Genomic DNA, 26,575 nt, shown 5'->3' on the forward strand with positions numbered 1-26,575 from the left:
CGTCCTGTCCCTGTCCCTTTTTTTTTTTTTTTTTTTTTTTTTGGTTCATTATCACCAAAAGCCTTGCACACATTGACTTAAAGAGGGCCTAGGACAGCCAGAAGATTCGGTGACACAGTACCAATTTTGGTGAGCCACTTGGCCACAGCACCATAGATCTCGTCCAGGATGAGGATGACCACGAGGTTGATGATGACTGCTGTTGCTGTCACTGTCACCCGGACATTGGAGCGTGTAGCCTTATTGAGAGACAGAGCGGCTGCTGTTGTTATTCGATACACAATCACCCCAAAGACGATTGAGAACGTCAGGGCAATCTGTTTTGGGGAAAACAGAGAAAAATACACATCAGCAGGCAATTCCTGAGCATCTACTATTTGCTCTGCCAACAGGACCATTTGCTATTATCAGATATTATTAATCTGGAGTCTTTTGGTGGGTAACAAGGGAATCTTTTGGTGGGTAACAAGGGATTCTAGATATTATGAGTCTGGAATATTTGACTGGGTAACAAACTTTTAGGCAGAGTTCTGAGGGGAGGTGCATTTTCCAGGGGAGGATGTCTTAATTTTTATCAGAATTGAAATGATTTACCACACACACACACAATAAGGATGAACACGCTGGACCCTGTGGAGTGTTCAACATACATGATGCAATTTCTTTCGTGAGGGAGCTTTTGATCTTCTATGGAAATAACATGAGCTCCTTTTAAACAAACCATAGTAAATAATGCCCAAGAATGTATTAAGCGCTAAATGAAGAATATTATTGCTGAAGGAACTCCAAGTACATGGGAGCAAGTAAATTTGGGTGGCCAGGGAATAGTCTGTGGAGACAGTGGGATTTAAAATGGAGTTTTCATGAGAACAAACAGAAAGCCACTGAAGGTACCTGAGCTGAGAAGGGATGAGTTACAGCTTGATAAGTAGAGGCAAGAAGGCTGCTCAAAGGAGAAAAGAGGGAATACATCAAGAGTGAGATTTTAGCAATCTCAGTCCTCAGGATGACCAAAATATCACTGTAAGATTTCTCTACTAGGTGACTTGAAATGGAGGACTCAGATTCCTCATTTGGTACAGAAGTGTCCAGCTGCTGTGCTCCAAAAGGAGGGTTATAGCCACGTGACCTCTAAGGGTCTCCTCATTTCCTCTCTCTAGAACCTAAGAATAATAAGGCACTCTCTTAGACCTAGATCTGCCCAACAGCCCCTCTTCCTTCTTCTGTGCCCACGTCCCCTCCTGTCCCCATCACAACCAAGGAAGGATCATTTCCAGGAAGAATAAGGATGCTATGAGAAGAAAGTGCCCTGAGTAAGCCTCTTAGAGGGGACAGAAGAAAGAGAGACAACTGCTAGGTGCATGCCCCGCTCAGAGCAAATTCTAACCTGCTTCAGTCAAGACTTCTTCAAGAAAGAAGCCTTCCTTCTTAGGACTGTAAAGGAAACTGTTCAGGTCCTATTTCCTCTGCAGGACAGAGAATGGGCACTGGCTATGAAGAACTAAATAGAAAACGTGGGGAGAGAACACGGCAGGTAGAAGGCTCCCCAGAAAAAATAAGCTGTGCTGGACTACACACACACACACACACACACACACACACACGGAGCGGGGCAGGAAGGAGGGGGTGAGAGGAGGGGAGGAGAGGCACAGGAGGAAAGGGGAGGGGAGGTGGGGGCCTCTGGCTTGGGCAGTGCTTTGCAAGCAGTGTGAATGACACTCCAGTGGCTTGCCAATGGGTTGCAGATGTGTCCAGGTATGGATGTTCCCAGACCTCTGGTGGGTACCTGGGGTGTGCTGGTGGCAGACTCAGCTCTTTATCCTGGTGGGCTTCAAAAACTACCAGTAATTGCCCTATGGGCCGTGTTGTGAAAAAGAAGCCCTTGGTAAGGAAGGCAGAAAGGTGGCGTTCTCTGGGCAGAGGAAGGCTGTGTGTGTTTGGGTGTGTGTGGGTGTGGGGAGAGGAGAGGTTGGATGGGGAAAACACTCTGTGTGAGGCCCCTCTTCTGCTGCAGGGTGGGGGTGGGGAGCGGCAGAAACGCCAGCCTCCAGGACTAAGTAGGGACTACTACCGTGTAACTGGGAAAACCTGGACATGACATCACCCCTCTCCAACAATGTAGACATGTTCACTTTCCATTCCTCTGGGATTGTCACTGCTAGACAGTAAGGGCCTAGAAAATGTGGTGTGAGATTCTTTTCCCCAAAAATCACTTTTGCAGTGAAGACCAGTGATGAAAGTATTGATGAGGCTGGAGAGGTGAGGGTATTGAGGAGTGAGTGAATGTGTGTGCATGTGCGTGCGCATGCGCGTGTGCGTGTGTGTGTATTTGGGGGTTGGGATTGGGAGATAGACTAGGGGAAAAAAACAATGGCAAAAACATCCTTTGTTTAGGGTCTTATGGGAGGGACATGGAGGAAGGTGTGGGGAGAAGATCAGCTTCTGTTATTCTCTAAGAGGCCCAGCTGCTAAACTAGAGAAGGAACACTCTTTGCTACTCAAAATACTGTCCAAGGATCAGCTGCATCAGCTGGAAGCTTGATTGAAATGCAGAATCTCAAGCACAACCCCAGACCTACTAACCTGGAACCTGCATTTTAACACAATTCTTTTTCACATTCAAGGAGCACTGTTCTACTTACCTAGGAAAGCCTTCTTTCCCGCCCTCCCTTCCTCCCTAGCCCCACTCCCGGCACACCTCACTCAGCTCTCTGATTCCTTGCAGGTTTACCTTCTCTGGTCTTGATTTCCCATCCCACTATAGAAATCAAGCTCTGAGCCTCTCGTTTGGTGTTTCCCAGAGCATTCCAAGATTCACAGAGCTTTCAAGATGCAGGAACTTGCAGAGCACCAACCCAGCCACGTGACCATTTTGCAGATGAAGAAACAGGCATGGAAAAGTGAAGCGATTTGCTGAAGTCCACAAGGTGTGGACTACAACCCTACTGTTCTGGATCATGGCAGAAATTTTAAAATCTTAGCATTTAGGAATCATCTATGTACAGTCTTTAGTCTCATACACAAGGAAACTGAAGCCCAAGAGGCAACAATGTGATTGATCCAAGGTCTGGAGGGTATATGGTAGAGCTGAGCTGTTAATGGTGATAACATCATCAATACCAGCTGAACTACTTGTGCCTTCTAGATGTCTTTATTCGATGCATATATTCACTAGCACTGATTCTTTTAACTACCATGCAAGACATGCCTTTAATACATGAGATTTAATGATGATTTAGGATTTGAACCCTGCTCCATGGTTCCAAAGTCTACAATCCCATCCTGACATTAGAACCCAGGTTTTCCAGCACTAAATCCAGTACTATTTCCACCACTTGTGGTTACATTATTTATTTACTTTTTCTTTTTTTGTTGTTGTTTGAGATAGAGTTTCACTCTTGTTGCCCAGGCTGGAGTGCAATGGCGCGATCTTGGCTCACTGCAACCTCTGCCTCCCAGGTTCAAGCGATTCTCCGGCCTCAGCATCCCAAGTAGCTGGAATTACAGGCATGTGCCACCACACCTGGCTAATTTTATATTTTTAGTAGAGATGGGGTTTCTCCATGTTGGTCAGGCTGGTCTCCAACTCTCCACCTCAGGTGATCTGCCTGCCTTGGCCTCCCAAAGTGCTGGGATTAGAGGCGTGAGCCACCGTGCCCAGCCCACATGATTGATTTTGTTTATTAAGTTCAATACATATTTTCTGGTTGCTTATTGTGCAAACCACTGCACTGGGTATATTCCATGTTTGTGATCTGTCTCTTCCAACTAGGTCAAAAGGAGGTTTGTCTTGTACCACATTCTGTGCCTTAAAGCCACTTCATAGCAGCGCCTCCTGTAGAACTGGTTTGGTAAAGATTCGCTGGCCAGCAGCTCTAGGGGATCTGGCTGCCCTGCACACGGTCATTTTATTATGGTTCCTGTTGCTTTTGGTGTTTTCACATCACAACTTTACTTCTGAGGCATAAACAAAATGCAACATAAGCCAGGCTACAGAGTCCAGAGTCCTACTTGACACCAAGAGCGAGACAGGAAAGAGAGGAGGCCTCTTCATCGCCCTCCAGAACTTGCACTCTGAAGCAAAGTTGAGAAAATCATTGCACACGTACAACAAAGATGAGCCTAGTAGCAGCTGGATGGAGTCACAGGCCTCTGTTCACGAGCTTCTGGTATGCTCTCAGCAGAGAGCAGGGGGATTAGTCAGAGAAAACTCCACAGAAAAACGTTTTGGGACAGTTTCCTGTGGGAAAGACTGAGAGGAAAGAATAAGAAGGAAGAACTTTCCGGAAAAGGGAAGAGGAGCAAGTAGCAATGCACAAGGCACAAGTAACCTCTGCTGATCCCCAGCATGGCACACAACAGTAGCTCAAGTATAAAAATACAGGCGTGCACACACACTAGCAACTTCATCATTGACACAGTACGCTGCCTATGACATCCACCTAGTTTATTTACCCATTCAGTCATTCATAAAACGTGTCTTAAGCTCCTCCTTGTGCCAGTCTCAGTTCTAGGTCCCCGTAGGAAAAGGAAACAGAAAGCACTACCTTCACAGAGTGGATCTTCTAGTGGGAAAATATAGACAATAAACTAATAAATAGGTAAAATACGTAGTACCTTCAGCACGAGAAATACTGTGGAGACAAAGAAGGCAAAGAGGGTACAGAGATCAATTGCAATTTAAAACAGGGTGGTTGGGAAAGAGATGGGTGAGGAAGTGACCTTTTACCAAAGACCTAAAGGAAGGATTTAAGGGAAGTGAGCAAGGGGACAGGTGGAGTGGGAGACGCGTGGGCAGCCAGGAGGGGGCCCTCTAGTGTGTGGATATTGGCTTCTACACCTCAGGAGATGGGAAGGCATCAGAGAGTTTTGAGCACAGGAGGGATGTGAGTTGGTTTAGGTTTTAAAAATTAGCATGCTGATGATCCATCAGGGGCAGTGTGCAAATAAGGCAGATCAGTGAAGGGGCTATGATGAGAATCCAGGCTGTGGAGGAGGATTTCTGATGGTGGACTCCCAATATCAATAAGAAAATGACTATCTGGGGCACAGGAGGAAAGCTCAGGCACCTAGCTCTAGAGGAGGGACATTGCCTCTGACAATCCCCTCCCTTACAAGAAGAAAACAGGAGGGCCCATCTAAAAAGGAAACTTTAGCTGAACACACTGGATTGGTGAAGAGAGAGAGAAAGTTCATCTTTGTCCATGCTGGCCTCTAACACAAGGAGGCATATGAAATAGCACTGGGGCATTTCTTTGCTCTCATCACCCCATGAAAAGCATTCCCAGCTGACTTGGTAGAATGGCATGCCTGAAACCTTCCTAATGCCCATGGTCCTGGCATCTTCTGCCTAGGTTCAAGCACAGGGGTGAAGAAAGGAATGAAATGAGAAATACAGTAGGTGTCTATGGCTTACCCTAACTTCACCACAGAAAATTACTTGTTTCTAAGCACCACCCTGACCCCTTCATCTCATGCTCCACACCTTGTTCTAGGGTAATGCCAAGTCCTTTTTCTTTAGAAAACATCAGAGTGAATAGCAACTTACAGAATGGGAGAAAATGTTTGCAATCTACCCATCTGACAAAGTGCCAGTATCCAGAATCTACAAAGAACTTAAACAAATTTACAAGAAAAAACCAAACAACTCCATCAAAAAGTGGGCAAAGGATATGAACAGACACTTCTCAAAAGAAGACATTTATGCAGCCAACAGACACATGAAAAAATGCTCATCATCACTGGTCATCAGAGAAATGCAAATAAAAACCACAATGAGATACCATCTCACACCAGTTAGAATGGTGATCATTAAAAAGGCAGGAAACAACAGATGCTGGAGAGGATGTGGAGAAATAGGAATGCTTTTACACCAGTGGTGGGAGTGGTTAAACTAGTTCAACCATTGTGGAAGACAGTGTGGCGATTCCTCAAGGATCTAGAACTAGAAATAACATTTGACCCAGCCATCCCATTACTGGGTATATACCCAAAGGATTATAAATCATGCTGCTATAAAGACACATGCATATGTATGTTTATTGCAGCACTATTCACAATAGCAAAGACTTGGAACCAACCCAAATGTCCATCAATGATAGACTGGATTAAGAAAATGTGGCACATATACACCATGGAATACTATGCAGCCATAAAAATGGATGAGTTCGTGTCCTTTGCAGGGACAAGGATGCAGCTGGAAACCATGATTGTGAGCAAACTACCACAAAGACAGAAAACCAAACACCGAATGTTCTCACTCACAGGTGGGAACTGAACAATGAGAACACCTGGACATAGGGCAGGGAACATCACACACTAGAGCCTGTTGGGGGGTGCGGGGCAGGGGGAGGGACAGCATTAGGAGAAATACCTAATGTAAATGATGAGTTAATGGGTGCAGCAAAGCAACATGGCACATGTGTACATATGTAACAAACCTGCACGTTGTGCACATGTACCCTAGAACTTAAAGTATAATAAAAAATTAAAAATAAAGAAAGAAAACTGGAATTTTTTTTTAAGTGGGAAAAAGAAACGGGGACAAGTTAGTTCAAATAAGGATTTTAAAAAACCAAATAGGCAGGAAACAATATAATGTATTGTCCAATCTGAAATACTTTTGAGAGTAAAAAGGTGCTATTAATAATTCCCCCTGGTCTGGAAGCTTAAGCCTGGACAAGCTTGAGCACCTGACCATGAAGGGTGACGTGTAAAGGGGGCTCCCCCCATTCCCACCACTCTGCTCCCAGCTCCTGCCCACATGGTTCAGTTCCCAAAACTTGCTGGTGGCAGTTGTGGGACCCCAGGCAGAGTGAGATTCTCAATTAGCTATTGGTTCTGACACAGAATCTTGCATTTATATCAAGATTTGGAGTTGGGTGGGGTTGGGAAAGGGAAGATTTTACAAAGGAGAGATAATTATGTACTATTTGTGGACAATAAAAATATTCCCACTTTCCAGTCTAGCTTTAGGACGTATCAATGGAATTTTAAAAAAAGAAAAAGCTTAGAATTTTGGCAAGATGATCCACCATTGACCCAGTTTTTAGTATTTGTTGAATGGTGGTCCAGTGATCTATTTGTTGTTGTTGATGATGATGATGATGACGATGATGATGATACAGATTTTTCTCTCAGGCAGCAGCTAAGCTCCTAGTTTCAGTGCTCTTCTTGCCTGACTTACCAGTGGCATGTGATACAATTGATTGCCCTGCCCCTTTGAAATGCTTTCTTGACTTCTAGGACTCTGTATTCTCCCCTGTCCCTTTTCAATTCTCCTTTCTGGCCCCTCCTCACGCTCCTAAACTTGAGCACTGCAGTGTCCTGGGACTTGGTCTTTGGACATTTTCTCTATCAACTCTCATTCCCTTGGTGATCTCGTGCAATCTTATAGCTTTAAATGCCTTCTAGTGATTAGGTCTCCAGCCTGGACATCTTCCCTGCACTCCAGATTCACATCCATCATGAGGGCAACCGAGTAAGGAATAACTGCAGATTTTGGGCTGCTCAGGATAAAAGCCTTAAGAGTCATTCTTGACTTCTTTTCAGTTTTATACCACATGATCAAATTCTTTCAGTCCACTTTCAAAATAGAACCAGCATCTGAACACTCTTCACTCTCACCCTGCCCAGGCCACCACACTTCGTGCATTATCATGACAGATTCCTACTTGATCTCCCTCTTCCTACCCCTGCCTTTCTACCAGCATGTTCTCACCCCAGCAGCCAGAATGATCCTTTTGAAATGTATGTCAGGTCATGTCACTCCTTGCAAAACCTCCTACTAGGGGTTCTCATGTCACATAGAATTAGCCCATGTCCTTACTGTGGCCTCCAGGGCCCTAATTACACGGCTCCTCATTACTTCTCTAACTGTGTCCCCCTTTGCACTACCCCCTGCAGGGTGCTCAGCTCCAGCCACACTGTGGCTCTTTCTTGCTGTCTCTCCTGATGCCAGGCATTGCTCCCCTTGGGCCTTTTCTCTTGCTGTTTCCTCTGCCCAGAATGTTCCCCCTAGAATATCCATGTGGCTGGCTCCTCCACCTCCTCCAGATCTTTGATAAAACGTCACCTTAATGAGAACTTACCTGACCAACCCATTTAATATATGCATTTTGTGTCTTTTTAAATTTTATTGTGAACATGCAGAAAAATCCATTTTATACACACACACACACACACACACTGAATAAAACAAACACCAGTATAGCCCAGACCAGCACTGCCAGCAGCTTTGAATTCCCTTCTCCCCAGTACACACACATGGCCTCCCATCCTTGCTGCTCCTTTGGATCTAACCACTGTGCAGAATTTTGTGATAATCATTCTCTTGCTCATTTGATAGTTTTAACACCGAGGTATGCATCCTTAAACTATATAGTTGAGTATTGTCTCTGAACACTATGAGTAGATTCAAACTGTATATATTCTTTCACTTTGTTTTTTTCACCCTTGATGTTATACATAGCTATTAGTTTGCTCATTTTCATGACTGTATAGTATTTAATTGTATACATATGCCTCAATTTATGTATCAATTCTGGTGGTGACTGGCATTTGGGCTGTTTCCAGGTTGAGTTATTATAAACAGGGCTTCCATAGACATCCTTGTACATGTATTTTGCTGCTCATGGACACAAGTTTTTCTAAGACAGATACCCAGGAGTAGAATTTCTCTGAAACTTTCAGTTTCACTAGATAATGCCAAACTATATCCAAAGTGTTTTTGTTTTTTCACCTTATACTCCCAATAGGAGAGTTTAAGATGCTCTTTTGATCTTTTCCAACACTTGTTATTTACAGACTTTTGGGCATATATGGTATCTCATTGTGGTTTAAATTAGAATTTCCAGGATTACTAATGAGACTGGGTACTCTTTTATAGGTTTATTGGCCATTTGGATTTCCTCTTTTGTGAAGTACATATTCATCTTTTTCCTATTTCATACTGAATTACCTTTTTCCATGTTTTTTAATTCTTTATGTTAAGAGTAATTCTTTGAGTTATAGTTGTTGCAAATACATTATCCCATTCTGATAATTTGTCTTCTCACAGAGTTTATTAGGTATTTTATGAACTTAAATTCTTAATTCTAATATAGTCATATTTACCAGCATTTTATTATGGTTGTGCTTTTTGTATCTTTCTCAAGAAATTCTTCCCTACCCCAAGGTCATGAAAATATTTTTTTCTTATATATTTAAAAACTTGATTGTTTTCCCTTTCACAGTTCATCTTTAAAATACACCTAGAATTGATGTTTTTGAGTTGTGTGAATAAGGCCCAGTTTTATTTTCTTCTGTATGGAAGCATTTATTGAGAAGTTCATTCTTTTCTCCATTTATATGCAGTGCCACTTTCATTAATCTGGTTCTTGGTTTTCTATTTTGTTCCGTTGGTCTAATTATCTCTTCCCACAAGAATATAACATTATCTTACTTATTGTAGTTTTATAATTAGAGTAACATATCCATCCTTCAAGAGTTTGTTGACTCTTCTTAGCCTTTGTGCTTCCATATAAATCTTAAAATCAGTTGATCGACTGGACAATCTAAAGACCTTAGAACATTATTGTTCTATTTATTGCCCACCCAACTTACATATTATTGTTGCATATATTTTAGTTCTATCTTCTTTAACTTCATGAAAATTGGCATCATTATTTTTACAGTCAAGGTTCATATAGGTTTTCTCACATATTTACCACTTTAAAAGCTCTTCATTCCCTTCTAAAACCATGGTCTTCCACATGGGATCACATCCAAGGTACATTCTTAGAATTTCTTTTAATGAGAGATTCAGTTGATAGCAAACTCTCAGTTTTTATTTGTCTACAAATATCTCTAATTTATCCTTATCACTACATGATGTTTTTCTTGGACATAGAATTCTTAGTTAGAAATTGTTTTGTTTTCAGCACATGAAGAGGGCTTTTCATTGTATTCTGACTTCCAATGTGCTATAAAATATCAGTTTTAAGTCCAGGTGACTTTCCTTTGAAGGTAATTTGCCTTTGGATTTGTGGCTGCTTTTGATACTTTTCTTGTGTCTCATATATTCTACAATTTCACTATGATATATCTAGATACAGATTTCTTTTTACCTTTTCTGCTTGGGTTTCATTGGGATTCTTCAATCTGTGGATTGGCATTCTGCAACAACTTAGGAAACCACCAGTCCTTATATCTCATTCATTACCTGTTCTCTTTCAACCTGTCTTCCATATTGCCAATTTTTTGTGTCGCTATACTGTATTACAGATAATTTATTCCAGCCTGTATAGAAGTTTATAAATTCTCTCTTCAGCTTTGTCTAACTTGTTGTTAAGTCTATCCATGGCTGAGGCAGGAGAATCGCTTGAACCCGGGAGGCAGAGGTTGCAGTGAGCCAAGATTGCGCCACTGCACTCCAGCCTGGGTGACAGAATCAGACTCTGTCTCAAGAAAAAAAACAAAATCTATCCACGGTCGTGGGTGTGTGTGTGTATACACACATATATACACATATATACATGGCATATAAAAATCATATATATAACAATATTTTTGTTAATTTCTATATGTATATTTATTTCTAGCAGATAGAGGTTTATTTGGTTAGTTTTCACATCTACTAGATAATTTTCAAAATAGTTTCTTATTCCTTGTGTATATTTTTAAGGTTGCTGTTTTAACCTGTGACTGATAATTTCAATATCTCTGGTCTTTGCTGTGTGTTCCCGCTGGTTCTTTCACATGGTGCTTCAATTTCTTGAGCAATTAGTTGTTTTTGACTGTGTTCTCTTCATTGCCCTTGAAAAATTATTTTGGGTGACTTTTTGAGGCCTGGCATAAATATGCTTCCCTGCAGAGAGAGCTTGTATTTGCTTCTTCTGGGCACCTGGGAGCCCTACTAGTGTTAAGTTCACAACCTGAGGTTCCCTGATCCTCTTACGTGGTGACCCAGGATAGAAAGCCACAATAGGGATTGCCCCTGGCCACTTCTTAAGGACAGAGTTTTGTTTCCCCTTTCCTCCCTTTTCTGCTTAGATCCATAACAATTTTTTTTCTGTAGTCTCGTAAGTGGGAAAGGGTGTGTATAGTTCAGTTTCATCTTTACTCTGAACATAGCCCTTTGGAGTTCTGATTCAATTTGGTGAGGACATCCTGTTACAATCCCCACTTGGGGCCATCCGTCATCCCTAATTTCTATCTTGCTTGCTCCCATAAAACCGCCAAAACCAAAGCCTAGGTTTGCCTAGACGGGTAAATGTTCTCAAGGTAAAAGTAGCTCTAGTGCCCAGGCATTTGTTTCCTTGGTTCCCATTTTCCTTTAGATTTTAGCCTCTGGTATTACTTCCTATTCTGTCAGCCCTTTGAGGCTTTGAGAAGATTGAAAAATATATTCAATTCAATTTTTTTTGTAAATTTTAGCAAAATGGGAAGTTACAAATATCCTAACCTACTACTACGGGAGACAGAAGTCTATTTTACCTATTTATTGTTATTTATTTACTTATCTATTGTCTGCAAATTTTTTAAGAGAGGGATTATTTTGTTTTGTTTTCTGCTGTATCCCCAGTGTCTAAGAACGGTGTCAAGCACATCGTTTGACTCATTAAATATTGAATGAAGGAATAAACTCTTTAACAATAATATGCATATTGTGGGAGGCTTTGAAGTGCTAAATTAAACTTTATGTCATCACAGCTTAACACACGGCAACTCACCACATATTCTTGAATAAATTCCACATGCCTTGCACTTGTTAAGCAATGAAAAGAAAGCAAATTTAGACTTCTAAGCTGTGGCAAGGCATCCATCAACTCTGTACTTCATCTGAAAAATGAGGAGTTGAATTGGTGATATCTAAGTTTCCTTCACCTTTTACATTTCTGAGACGAAAACTCAGTTCCTGTACTTAAAGGTCATGATGGCAAAAATAATGACCAAAAAAAAAAAAAAAAAAAAAAAACCCTCAGGCCAGAGTCAGAGTTACAACAATTTCCAGACCAATTTTTGGAATAAGTGATCCCTCTTCCACCCTGCAACTAACATGCAGGCCTACTTAGAAATGCTCTGAGCTGTGAGTACACACACTCCTTTGTAAAGCAGAACCTCCAATCTTGAATATCGTAAGGAATATTTTCATAAAGAGATACGGGGTATTAGTAACCCTAACATTGTCCTCTAGTTTCAGGTACTGCTGTCTTGCCCATGCTGGCAAACAAGAATAAACTGCTACCACCTTATTGATCTAACTCAAATAGGAATCCCAGGATTTTCCCTCAGCTTTCCCTGACACAGCTGAGACCATCTGGGTCTTGCAAAAGGGCTGTACCAAACTCTAAGGTACAGTACAAGGAAATAAACCCAGCAACTATAGGAAAGCTGAAGAATCACAGTTACCAAGCCCAAGCTGGCTATCTCCTGTGGCTTTCAGACTCTGGTCTATCCACAGACGTCAGAGAGAGCCACCCCACAGCCCAAACAGGCTGCTGCAATTGCAGCCATCTTACCTGATTCCTTCTCCAAGTTTCTGGTCTGTCTCGATGTGGAAGCACCATCTGGTAACCTACTCCCCGGGAGTTCCAACTGCCAGCCTGTGTGGTCAATGGCCTCACTATCAGACAAGATCCGGCCCCTGTACACAGGACTGTGGCTTTCCCTTTACCAACCTCTCATGATTTTCCTAGCAGAATATAATATCCGCAATAGTCACATAACAGCATCTACATGCATGCAGTCACAGGCAAGTGGTCCCTCGAAGAAATTACCATGAATAAGATGGAGGCAAAGTTCATCAGGTAACCAGGGAAACGATCCTTCCAGGTCAGTTTATCTTCATCATCCTGGGGAGAAACAGGAGAGCAGAGACAATCAGAAGTCACAAATAACAGATATTAATTTGCTCTCAATTTGCATATATTTGCATATGATTGATCATTATCACCCTATATAGATATATTTCTAGCCACTGATGACTTACTCTCCATATTATCAACAACTCTCCTAATTTTATAATTTCTAGATAAGTTGGAATAGCCTGGAAAAATTACAATGAAAAAAGGATAAGATTTTATTTCAGCCTCACACTGGGCTGAAGTTCTAATTCAACCACTTATCAGCTGTGTGATCCTGGATGTCTCTTATTAACATTTCCGACCTTTTATTTCCTCATCTGTAAACTGGGCACAGTAGTGATACCTGCCCTGCCTACTGCACAGGACAGTTTTGTTTTGTTTTAGTAAGAAACGTGTGAATACAGTAAAGCAATGGACAAATGACAGATAACAACCCAACCACAGGGCAGCATCCCATAAATAGATCATCTGTTAAATAAAACATCAACCACTGATCTTAGAGCCTAATAATTATGCAAATTACCACAGTTTTGTTCTTCAAACAGGCTACATGTAGTATTATGTGCTCTCCCTTGTCACAAATCCAAACATTTTGAGGTACAGGTTAGGCTGATCCATTCAATCAACTTGGCTGAGAATCCTACCTTTTTCCCCTTGGACTGGGTCCAGCTCACCCAGGCCATTATCCTGGGACAATTGTATCACTAACCAGAGTCCTCCTGCAGCATGCTCTGAGGACCCTCATTTGGTGGGGGACAGGGGAGGGGCTGCCAACAGCTATGAATGGCAAACAGCTCTGCTAATTAAACAGCTCTGCTGTATAAATTTAGTTCAGGCACTTGATTCCTCTGAGCTGCAGTTCTATAAAATTAGAATGGATACAGCTGTCCTGCCTACTACACAAGGTAGCTGGGAAGATCATCTGAAGCCGTGTTTGTGAAGGTGCCGAGAATATGGCAGAGCACTCCCTGCCAGTACGGCAAGAATCCACCAGTACTTCTGCAAGGTGTCTGAATGCGGCTCAGCGGTGAGCCCTCCAGGGCCCCTGCTCTCTCCTCTCCCTTCCTCACCACTGATACTCAGAACACACCTGATTTGGTGCTAGCAACAGTGCCATCTAGCCTTTGAAAGCTTGTACTGTAAGCGAAGGACCTCCTCATCCTAAAAGATTTCTTTCTAAAAATCCCTCTAGGGCCCACTGTGCGTTGATCTTGGTGCCAGGCACAGTGGGAGACAGAAGAAAACTGACAAGATCACCACTCCTGGGGGGCTCACAGGCGAAGGAAACACAGATGACACCCACACACCAAAAGGTTTAAGAATCCCTGGTCAGTTTGGGAGTGAGGGTTATCTTGGGAGTGAGCCTGAAGGGATGTGAGAAGAGGAACAATTCTCATGCCTGCAACTGAGCAACAGGTGGAGTTGGCTTAATAAATTGTGGTGGGCATGAGTGTTATAGCTGAATTCACTTAGTAATTAGCACTTGCATTTACAGATTATGTAAACAAGCAATAGATTCAGGTTTGCACAGACTTAGGGATAGAATCCTGTTGCTAGACTCTTAGCCCAACAGGCTTTCCATCACACAGTGAGAACAAGGTAACTACACCTTGTGGCCATTCTGAAGGAATAGGAACATGTGAACCTATTTCTGATGGGACTGGAACAAGACTCATTCACGTTCTTCTAAATTAGGCCAAACATCAAGAGAGATTAGAGTTTCTTTCATTTTCCTTCAGTATTAATTCTTAGTTTCACTCACCCACTAACATTTTCCTTACAGGTATTTTTTTTTTTTTTTTGGAGACGAATTCTCGCTCTGTTGCCCAGGCTGGAGTGCAGTGGCACGATGTTGGCTCACTGCAACCTCCGCCGCCCAGGTGCAAATGATTCTCCTGTCTCATCTTCCCGAGTAGCTGCGACTACAGGCACGTGCCACCACGCCCGGCTAAGTTTGGGTGTGTATGTGAGTATTTTTTTAGTAGAGACAGTGTTTCACCGTGTTGGCCAGGATAGTCTCGATCTCCTGACCTTGTGATCTGATCCGCCCACCTTGGCCTCCCGAAGTGCTGGGATTACAGGCGTGAGCCACTGCACCCGGCCCCTTAAGGGTATTTTAAAAAGATTTTTCAAGCTGTTGACAAGGAAAACTGAGGATGGGCTGACGGATGATAACACTCAACAGGGATTCTGAAGAGAAATTTGAGGGGCCGGAGAAGGACTTTTCCTGAGCCTCCCGCCCAATTATGGTCAAAGTTTTGATGAATAAGTCTTGGTTCAGTCCTACTCAACAAACAAAGTCTAAACAGTGCCAATGGGCCGGGCTCCGTGCTAGATACTGAGGACACGCTGAGGAGAAGGTTCAGCTCTGCCCAGGAGGAGCTCAGAGACCACCAAGGAAACAAGGAAAAGCAATTCTAAGCTAAATCTGATTCGGAAGGTGGCATTACTATTTTGCATAAAAATGAGACATAACTAAAAAGTAACCAAATTAAATGTCCACTCAAAGCAACTAAAAGAAAAAATGCTCACTTTGATATAACGTTCTAGTGTATGTTGAAAAATCACCCCTTCTTATGTTTACATTGGTGATCTCTTTCTTCTGGAAGTCACAGCTCCCAACACACACACAGTGCTCATGCGTTCAGACACTCTCCCAACATAAGAAGCCAAGAGGAACACAAACATTGCACCGCCGTCTTCCAAGCTCCCAAAGTCACTAGTAAAAATGATAGTGAGTAAAGTAGTCTTTACTTATAATAATCTGGCTCTAATAATGGAAGCCAATTAAAACTCTCCATTCACGGATACATTAACAACATGAAGACTTGCAACCAAATATCCTTAACTTAAATACATTCTGCTTACAAATCCTATAGCCAGCATATAAGACAGCACAAAGAGAAGTAGGCTTGGAACCAGGACATCCAAGTTCTGAACTCTTGGCTCTGGTCTTTCTTAGGTGAACGACCTTGGGAAATTCCCAGATCCTCAGCTTCTTTATCTGTGAAATAATTTATGTGCCCTATCTGTAAAATATAGTTATATCTATCACACCAAATTACCATGCATTTAAAATTGCCCAACCTGTGAAGCAGGTCAAGAGAGTGCAGGCACACAGAGGTAGGAGAACTCTTAGTGCCTCTCTCTCCTTTTAAGATGGAAATAACACTTGTCCCACCTAAGTGGCCCAGGTATTGTGTGGATCACATGAGTGCATGCATATGAGAGAGCTTTGTAAACTGGAAGGCTCATAAAAGTAAGGTCTAATCAGCTTCATGATATAATCAAAAGCAGGTGACTATAAAGCACTTAGCTAATGCAATCATTGTTAAGACAGGAGCCTAGCTGTCCTCTGTGCTAGCTTCTTTGTCTCAGCTCTTTGTGTCTATGTCCCTTGATGATGGCTCCCAGTTTTGAGCCTCCAGACAGCAAGCAGCACAGTAATAAAACCACATAAGTGCCCTTTTGGCAAGCTAAACATTTGGAAATGAAATCACTGAAAAGGCAATAGGTGAGAGTGCTATTTAAACAAATCCCTTGGAGAATAATTTTGTAAAGTGGCAATCATCCTTGAGTTGTTTTCTTCTTTTTTTCTTTTTCTTTTTTTAGAGACAGAGTCTCTCACTCTGCCACCCAGGCTGGAGTGCAGTTGCACAATCATAGCTCACTGCAACCTCAAACTCCTGGGCTCAAGTGATCATCCTGCCTCAGCCTCCAGATTAGCTGAAATTACAGGCATAGGACATCACAACTGACTTCATTTTTAATTAAGATATAATTTACACATAGTAAATTTCACCTTCATTAGTGTTTAGTTCTGTAAGTTTTGATAAATATATAGTCATATAACCACAACCACAACCACAATCAAGACATAGAACAACACCATCACTTCCCATTATTCTCCCATGGCCCTTTGTAGTCTATCACCTCCCCCAATCCCCAGAACCTGACAAGATCTGTTTTATGCCCCTTTGGTTTTACCTTTTCCAAAATGTCATATAAGTGGATTCATAGAGTATGCAGGCTGTTGAGTTTGGCTTCTTCGACTTGGCATTTGAGATTCATGTTGTCCATGTGGTTGCCTGTGTTGATAGTTTGTTCGTTTTTATTGCTGAATAATATTCCACTGTGTGAAGGTACCACAGTTCATTTGTCCTTTCACTATCTGAGGGATGTTTGAATTGTCTCTAGTTTTTAGCAATTATGAATAAAGCCATCGTAAAAGTGTCTGTGCACTAGTTTTGGTGTGAACATAGGTTTTCATTTCCCTTGGATAATTACCAAGAAATGGAATTACCAAGTCATAGGGTAAGTATATGTTTGACTTTATAAGAAACTACCAGACAACTTCCCAAAGTGGGTGTACCATTTTGCATTTCCATTAATAAGATACGGTATTTCCTTCCTCTATTTTATTTTATTAAATACATTTTTAATTTAGAATAGTTTTAGATTTACAGAAAAGCTTCAAAGGAGTTCCCATATACCCTGCACCCAGTTTCCCCTATTTATATTAAATATATTTTTTCACAACCAATGAACCAATATTGTACAGTATTATTAAAGTTCATACTTGATTCATATTTTCTTATAAATATAATATAAAATCTAATATTACTTAAAATTTAATAATACACTATTTATATTAGTTTTTACCTAACAGCCATTTTCTGTTCCAGGGTCCCCTCAAAGAAAACTCATTATATTTAGTCGTCATGCCCCCTTAGACTCCTCTAGACTGTGACAGTTTCTCAGACTTTTCTTATTGGTGGTGACTTTGTTCGTTTTGAGGTGTACTGGTCAAGTATTTTGTAGAATGCCCCTCAACACAGGCTTGTCTGAAGTTTTTCCCATGATTGGACTGAGGTTATGCATTTGGGGGAGGAAGACCAAAGAGGAAGAGGCCATTTTCATCACATCATATCAAGGGTACAGGTTAGAATATGACTGACCACTGATGATGTCAACCTTGATCTCCTGGTGGAGATGATATCTGTCAGATTTTTCTGTTGCAAAGTTTCTTTTTTTCTCCTTTCCATACTTTACTCTTCAGAAGAAAGTCACAAAGTGCCCACATTTAAGGTGTGGGAATTATACTCCACCTCTCTGAAGGGGCAGGATCTGCAGATTCTCCTAGGTTTTTAATCCAGATTTTTATATTTTGAGTTTGCTAAAAGCAGAACTGTAAAGAAGAGATACTCAGTCATACCAATATGAAACCAGTGCAAGTTACTCCCAACCCTAAAAGAAGAATGAAGACGATAAATGCCAAGTGACCAGGACTGGAGTGGAACTGGGTTTGGGCTTCAAAAGAAGCAGGCTGTGGTCCTCATTCTTTGGGAAGCCCACAAAGGACAGGAAGCCAAACCTTGACATCCTCACTGGCAGTTTCATTATCATCATCTGCCTCAGCCCTCCAGATAATAACAAGAGGGTCAGGAATAGGTCAGACTGGTTTCTATCAAAATGTTCATACACTGTCCATATGTTCTGGCAAATATTTTGGGGGCAGTGTCAAACAGAAGAGAAATATAATGGATTTGGAAATACAGGACGTGGGCTTCATTCCATCTCCACCTCTTTATTAGCTGACCTAGGGCATATTGTTCAAATTATCTGTGTCCTCAAATCAGCATCTCTAATGGGACAACTGGTAACTTTCCTTACTGAGCACTCAATGAGTATACCACATATGTGACAGGACTTGGAAAATTACAAGTTCTATATAACCGTGAGTTGTAGTACTCTTGTTTCTATACAGGACACATACATCGAACATCAAATATGTACCTCAAGCATCATGCTAGCACCAGGCAGTAGGCATACATAGAAGAACAGCTCACATTCTTGGCCCTAACTAGTACCAGAAACTGAGAAAGATGAACACAAATTACGACATAATATGACACATAAAGTGCTACGGAAACATACAGGAGGGAGTGAATTCCAGCCTAGAGGAATAAGGAGAGACTTCAATGACTAGGAGACATTTCAGTTGTGATTAAAGAATGATTAGAGTTTCCCAGGATGCAAAGGGGGATGAAGGTATTCCAGAGAAAGCACCATGTGCAAAAGCATGGAGATACCATAACACACGGTATGATCAAATGGCTCAGTGTAATGAGAGGGTAGGACGTATACACAGCAGCAGGGTTTTAGATAGATAAGGTTAAAATCAGATTCCTGACTACCTGGTAATCTATGGTGCATCTTTCACTATGACATGAAGGATCAAACATCAGAACAGAATGACACTTCTAACTAGCACATAGCAAGTCATCTGATCGTAGTCTGGCAGGGGTCATAGAGAATAAATAATCCAGTCCCTTGCTGATCAGATCAGTCCTGAGGTACATACAGGAGGCGAGGTGACACACCCATGGCTAGTCAGCAACTTCATTCTAGGCAACACCAGAACAGGGCCTCTGATATTTCTGCTCAGTTGTTGAGAAGGCTGTTGCTAACTGGTTCCTTTATAAGGAATGGTTGCTTCTAGATTTTAAATTCTAAATAATATCCAGGGACCTTTTAAACATGAATTATGTTTTAATGCCATAGTCGATTTATTCTGATGGTGGAAAATATTGAAAGCAATTGCTTATTTGCATTCAGTTCTGTGTACTGTTTGAGGAGCGGAGCTGAGGTGCTATCTGCCTATCACTTCCAAACCTTTACTCTTCTGTCTATGAGAGCCTCTCCTTTGTGGGGCACACCATTCAGCCATAAGGACTTGTACTTTGTGATTATCATCTGCATCGCCATCTTCCCCAATCCTGCCATCATCACAAGCAGCTGAGATCCAGAAACTGACTTACTCCTTAATGTCCTCATGTCAACCCTACTTCACTCTGGCCAGCAGCTCCTCACCACAGTCCAGGTAATGTTGATATTTGGAACTCTTCACTTCCTATTCTTCCACTACTCTTAGTCTGGCCCACCACTCCAGTCATACTAAACATCACACACATGCTTCCGTGCCTGAGTTCATCTAACAGAGCTACACAACAGCGCCTCATATTGAATCAGAGCAGCCATCCCACTTCTAAATAACATAAGGGATTCTGAGTGCCACCGAAAAAATTACACAACTGCATGGATTGATGTCACTATACAGTCACAACTGGCAACATCAGTTGTGCCCCTGTTGCTTCCTGGCCATGCTTTTCTCATTCTCCTATACACCCATCAGTTGTGTCCAAATTGCCCCTCTCTCTATGCAAGCCCCCTATTCTTCTATCCCTTTTCTCCCACTCATTATGTAACCTCACTTTTTTACTGGGAAAAAAAACCTCAAGATCATCATGTGAGAATCTCAATTTCTCCTTTTGCCATCTACAATTTTATCTTCATTTTTTCGCATCTGACCTTTCTGTCTCATTTGGAGAGATGTCCCTCCCTCTTGCTGACTGCCATTTCCTTTAAATTTCCTTTAAATCTCATCCTCTTTCTACCTTTCCTTTAAATCTCATCCTCTCCTCAAGGACTTTGTTCTCCTTTATCTTAAAACTGTGTTTTCAGGCTTTTGCAGGTACCTTCAAAATCATCTGCAGGATTTGTTAAAACAGATTTCTGGGCTCCATTCCCAAAGATTCTGATTCAGTGGCTCTGGAATGGGGCCTGAGAATTTGCATTTTTAATAAGTTTTCAGGTACAGTGAGTGCTGCTGCTGCTGCTGTGTTGCTGCTAGTCAGGGAACTGTACTAACTGTCTTAAACCATTTCCGTCTGCTGGGTATGGCCAGCCTGCCTGCAGACACACCAAAAAATAAGAGCCACCACTTTAAAATTGCTTACAATGTGACTGACAATTAGCTATGTGCCTTAGACATATCCTATTTAATTACTGTAGTAACTCATGAGGGATGATTATTATTCCCATTCTATAGCTGTAGGACCTGTAGGTTCCAGAAGGTTATGGAACTCGTTCACAAGTGAATAAGTGGCAGCTCTGGAATCCAATGTGTGTGAGTCCAATGCCATGTACTCCACAGCCTCTCATGTGGTGCAATACTCTGTCATCTAAAAAATACATGAACCATGAGGTAGCCACAATATTGGAAGGAGTCAGAAGAGAGTAGGGTGACCAAAACTCAGGGAGGGACATCGAGTCACAGCTCCTCTTGACAGAGAGATCAAGTAAGTTAAGAGCAGCAAGGCATCCATCAGAATTTGTCATTAAGATCATCTGCAACCTTTGTAAGGAAATTTCAAGGGAATAGTGGCAGTAAAACCAACACTGCAAATGAGGAAGTGGATGGAAGGTGAGGCAAGAGCAGCTATAATTTCCTTTCTGAAGAAGTTGGAGGGAACACAGGGTTGCAGAGTTCAGATGTTTAATACCAGCACTTCCCCATACTTTTTTCCTAGCTAACGTGACCACCCACCTGTTGAGGACCCTCAAATTCTTATCACCAGCCCAGATCTCTCTGTTAAGCTCCAAACTCATTTGTCCAACTGCCTAGTGAGCATCTTCAACGGAATGTCCTAAGCTCAAATGTCCCAAAAAGAATGGATCACCTTGTTCCTTAAACCTTCTTTTTTATCCTAACTCAACCACGTGAACTGAACCATGCCTCTTTGAGCAGGCAACACCTGAAACAGAGGCATTCCCTTGGGTTATTTCCTCCCACAGACTCACATTTGATCGGCCCCAGGTGTCATGGGGTCCACTTCTTAAACCTTCTCCTGATCTTCCCCTCCTGTCCATTCGTACTTCTGATGGCTTAGTTCAGGCCCTGCACAGTGGACTCATTCCCCATCCACTGTTCTTATTGATTTTCTTGTCTTTCCTCTTCATGAACTGTCAGTTCCAGGAGAGCAGAGGCCATATAGCTGGTGTCTAAGCATAGTGTCAGATACATAGTGCAAACTCTTTAATTGTTTGTTCAACCAGTGTGTCTCCTATCAGGTCCTATCAGGACCTCAACTCTGAAAACAATCTTGGTAACATTTAACCAGCCTCACTTAGATCTCTCTCCATGTAAGGAGGCATGCAGGGCATGGCCTAGACACTATGAGAATTCACTGAGGCCAGTGGCAGGTAGAAATAAAATGGAGAGTTTCTCATCCCTGTCTTCAGGGAAACTCTGTCTGCCTTGAGTTCCCAGGACAGGGGATCCAGACATTGCAGCAGGCAGAGGTCTTCTACAGATTGGGAGGTGACTGAGGCCAAATGCCTCTGGTCAGAGACACCACAGGGAACTGTGGATGGAAAGGGTTGGCAGGGCCGGGACATGGTTTCTGAGGGAAGTTACTTGGGGGAGCCTGTTTCCAAGAATGACTTCAGTAAACCAGGGCTGGTTAAATTGCATGACAGATAGGAGCTGGTCCCAGACAAATGGACTCACGGCAGAGTGGGATTTAGAGATTGACTTGGTTGGGGGTAGGGGTGGCAGTGGAAGGCTAAAGCCCAGGTTCAACTATGTCTGAGAAAGAGTCAAATAGCAGTAGTTTGTTCCAAAGTCCTCATCAAGAACACAAGCTCCTAAAGTTGATCAAGTACCACTTATGAGATTCCTGTGCTGGGTGCCTCCATGACACATTGTGATTTGATAGGGCTGGCTTGAGGAGACATCAATACGTGGAGGGCTTAGAGAAGGGAGGGTTGAGAAATAGCGAAACTCCAAAAAGAGAGGAACAATGTGAAGAAGTGCAATATACTTTTCAATTTTTTTGTTATGCTTTTTTGAAATAGGGTCTTGCTCTGTCAGCCAGGTTGGACTGCAGTATACTTTTCCATTTGAGGGCCCTTGGGACACTGTCAGAGATGAGAATCAAGGAAAACCCAGGTGCTCCTGGGCTCAGGGACGAGGTACGAGTGGCCATCTGGTCTCACATGACTGAAGGTCTCTGGTTAATGAGCTTTACGCATTTTTATGAGCCAGCCCACTGTGTAGATCAGTTGCCCTGAGTGTGGGGGACTCCTCAGCGCAATTTCAGGTGGAGATTAACAATTCCGGCAGCCAACGCCATAAATTCAGCCTCTCACAGAATGGCACATGTTCGAGGGCAAAGAGGGGACTCTGGTTGCTTTCACAAAATAAATGCAAGCCATAAACTGAGAGGAGTTATGCTGTTATCTCCTGGTTTGTGACTTTAGGCCACCTTAGCCCTCCATACATATGTTGACTAAAACAAAGGAGAAAGAGATAGTGAGGTTCTGGGCCAGCAATCTGTGAAATGGGACCATAAAGTTACATTTGAGTTCTGCTCATTTGTCTTTCTCTCCTCTTCATCCCCCTTTTCTTCTTTCTTGCTGGAGCTGGGCATCTCACTGTGTCTATCCTGGGAATGCTGCAGTGTGGTCTAGCCTGGAGGTGGCTGCCTGGGTTCAATTTCCAGCTTGCACACTTATTGAACGTGTGACTTCAGGCATGTTACCAACTTCTGTATACCTCCACTTCCTCACCATAACAAAGATATTGAAAATAGTGCCAACAGTACGAGATTGCTGCTGTGGAGATGAAATGAGGTAATGCATGAAATATGCATAGGACTGTGCCTGGCACATAGTTAGATCCCAATACTTGTTACCTATCATCTGATGATCAACAGCATCATCATTGTCATCATCATCATAATCATATCACCAAAATTAATATCATCATCATCATCATTACCATCATCATATTATCAACATCACCATCATCATCATCATCAATATCATCGTATCAAAATCAACATAATCATCAACATCATTATCATCATTGTCATCAATATCATCATCATTGTCATCAGCATCATTAAAATCATCATCAGCATCATCAGCATCATCATTGCTTTATCCACCAGGGACCCTGTGGCCCTAACTAACAAGGAAACCCAGGTAATTATGGGCAAAGTTTTCTACAGCACAAACCCAGGGGCTGCTCTTCTTATCCCAAAGTCACACAACTGCCTTGTGTGACCTCATTCCACCACCTGGTCCCACTTTCCCCTCAGACCCAAGCTGCTCGATGCTCTCTCTGCTGGGTGAGCTTCCAAGGCTTCTCACAAACAGCACCTACTATAGCAGCAGAGGTTCCCCCACCAACTTCATCATCTTTCTCTCTTTAGGTCTCCCTCTTAAAATACTTCTTCCTCCAGGAAGCCTTCATGGCCTGATCAGAGGAGTGAGGCCAGTATTTGAGTGCATATCCCTCCCTTCACAGAGCATTAGCCTCCCATAGCTCCTGTCAACACAACATCAGTCTGCAAAACGGTCTTGGTCTCCACAGCCCAAGCACACCCAGCCTCTCTGGGGCTGAGCCTCCAGGTCCCACCCCTCAGCCCCGTGCACTCACCTATGACTGACCCTCGAAGCCTTCTAGCAGTAGAGAAAGACTTTAGGGACAGGGCCTCAGTCTAGGAGGGGAATCTTGGCCAAGGGGCACGAGGCAGTCATGTGGCACAGCACCTAAGTCTGCAGGCATGCCTAAAGCCCAGGACAGAACGCAGTGTAATTTGTGGCTCAATTGGAAAACATTCTTTATTCCTCCCACTGCGTGGTTTTCCTAGCAGACACAGAAGAACCCTGGCTCCCCCTCTCCCCTCCTAGGGTCCAGCTCACTTACTCTGTTCTTTCTGGCTTCCCAGAGAGCTTGCAGCTCCCCTTTCTTTTTCTCAGCTCGCTGCCTTGTCCTCCCTGGGTTCCAGTACTGGGCTGAGCTTCTCTGTGGCCATTCCCTAAATCCCAGCTGTTCTGCTATGTGCCCTGCCTGGATTGGGATTTGAGAGCCTCTTCCCAGTCACTCTCAAGGGAGGCCCTTTTATTTTGTGATAGTGGTACAAGGAGTCTTTGATGGGTTGCTCCTAATGAGGTGGGAAGGCCTGGGGCAAGCAAGCCCTCATCCGTCTCTGAGCCTTCTTGTCTGCAAAAGGGAGAGGCCAGCCTGAAGCTACCAGCAACCTCCATCAGTACTGCAGAAGGTCCCTTACTTAACAATTTTTTCGACTCACAATTTTTCAACTTTACAACAGGTTTATCAGGTCATTAAATGCATTTTCTACTTAAAATATTTCTGACTTATGACAGGTTTATCATAACTCCACTGTAAGTCAAAGAGCATCTTGACATATGAATCCTTGATATTCAGCCTTTTCTATACCATCATACGAACATCTTAAGCCAAATGACTATGAACTTTGAATACATCTAAACCCTGTGCTGTGGCCTCCAATGCTTACCACGATCTGGGCTTTGACTCCTATCCAACTTCATCTCTTGCCATACAATCTTTTGTGTACTCCCTCTCAGTCACACTGGCTTCCTTCCCGTTCTTAGAACACACCAAGCTGGCTTCCATAGCAAAACTTTAGCATGACTCCTCTCCTCTCTCTCCACCCCGCTGCTCCCTCAGCTCAGCCTTCAGTTCTCGATCCCAGCATCACTCCCACAATGAGAACTTTCCCACGCCCCTTGTCCATCCCTGGTCCTTGTTATTCTCCACCACAGCACTTATTGCTATCCAAAGTGACCTTGTTTATTTATTCATCTCCTAACTGGCTTTTTAAGGAAAACATCAGCTCCATAAAAGCAGGGAACTCCAAGTATTATTCAACATGGATCCAGCACTTGGACCACACTGATCACAGAATTCATTTGCATGGATGACTCAGAGAGTGGATATCAGTTTGGAAAAATAGCCGTGCTCATTTTGGTGGCGCTCCACGCTCAGAACATTGGGAATGAGTATTCAGTCGCTGGGTTGGTCAAATCTAGTTTTGCATAGGAAGAATTCCACAAAGCAATTCTGTGCCACTGCTTCAGGTGACACACCAGTGCCAATCTCTCACGGATCTGAGGAAAACCGAAGGGAACAATGCAAAGGTTCATAGTAACCTCTCAACAGTTTAAGAAAAATAGTCAATTGCGTGGCCCACAGACTTTAAGAGCAGCTTTTCTCATATGCATTGCAGCAAGGAGTGTTAAGTGACACCCAACTATGATCTGATCTACCCTCCTGCCTCTAGCGAGCAGGCCATGAGCCTCCTGTGCTGATCACAAAGACCTCTACAACGGCGATCCTGCAGCCACACTTAGCTCCTCTGCCTAGTGCTTCCTGTCCCTTTGGGTCACATAGAATTTCTTAGTCTGAGCTACAGGCCTGAGGCTTTATTTGGGTCCTTTTCTTTATGTTCTAGCCCACAGACCAGAGAACAGATCCCTAGAGCGTTCATTTAGACTTAAAGTTCTTGATGAAATCTCCTCCTATTCTTATTTTCTTCAGGCTCAATATTCCTAGTTCCTACCATTAGTTTTCCTACTGAATAAACATGGAAGGGAATCAGAATCCTTTGTTCCTGACTGTATCAACTCCCTTCTGCGCCTTGATGGAACTCTAAGGGCTGCCCACAGCTTACCGTGCTGGGGGTGGGTGGGGACTTGAAACAAAGGTCTTCAGCCCAGGAGGATGGGAAGAGGAGAGCTGGGGCTTGGCACTCAGTGAGGCTCGGGCCATGGGGAAGACTGGCCACCACTGTGACAGACAGAGGCTGAGATGGGACACGAGGGCGATGCCACTGCCTCCCACATCAGCTAATCCTTGGAATCACATGGGGGGAGCTTTAAAAAATACACCGATTCCCGGCCCTTCCCTAGATCTGCCAACTCAGAACCTGGGGGAGGGCCAGGAATCTGTTTTTGAAAATGCTTCACGGGCAATGCTGGGAGATGCTGTTCTTTAACTACCCCTCCCTCACTGTGTTTGCTCCAGGGCCTGTACTCCTGCGGCTTGTTCCTCTGTG

The 26,575-nt window shown here is 42.9% G+C and overlaps 1 protein-coding gene across 2 annotated transcripts in view; it reads right to left on the reverse strand.

Moving 5' to 3' along the window:
• Positions 1 to 26,575, reverse strand: part of ANO2 (anoctamin 2) — a 357,929-nt gene that overhangs the window by 70,156 nt on the left and 261,198 nt on the right. For both annotated transcript variants that reach the window (XM_021921930.2, XM_021921931.2), the window contains 2 exons: positions 12,759 to 12,833; positions 122 to 317 (listed from right to left, as the gene is read on the reverse strand). In XM_021921930.2, the coding sequence (XP_021777622.1) occupies positions 122 to 317; positions 12,759 to 12,833 (271 nt within the window). The remainder of the gene's footprint in view (positions 1 to 121; positions 318 to 12,758; positions 12,834 to 26,575) is intronic.

Source organism: Papio anubis, chromosome 9, assembly GCF_008728515.1.
Source record: "Papio anubis isolate 15944 chromosome 9, Panubis1.0, whole genome shotgun sequence".
Classification (NCBI taxonomy): domain Eukaryota; kingdom Metazoa; phylum Chordata; class Mammalia; order Primates; family Cercopithecidae; genus Papio; species Papio anubis.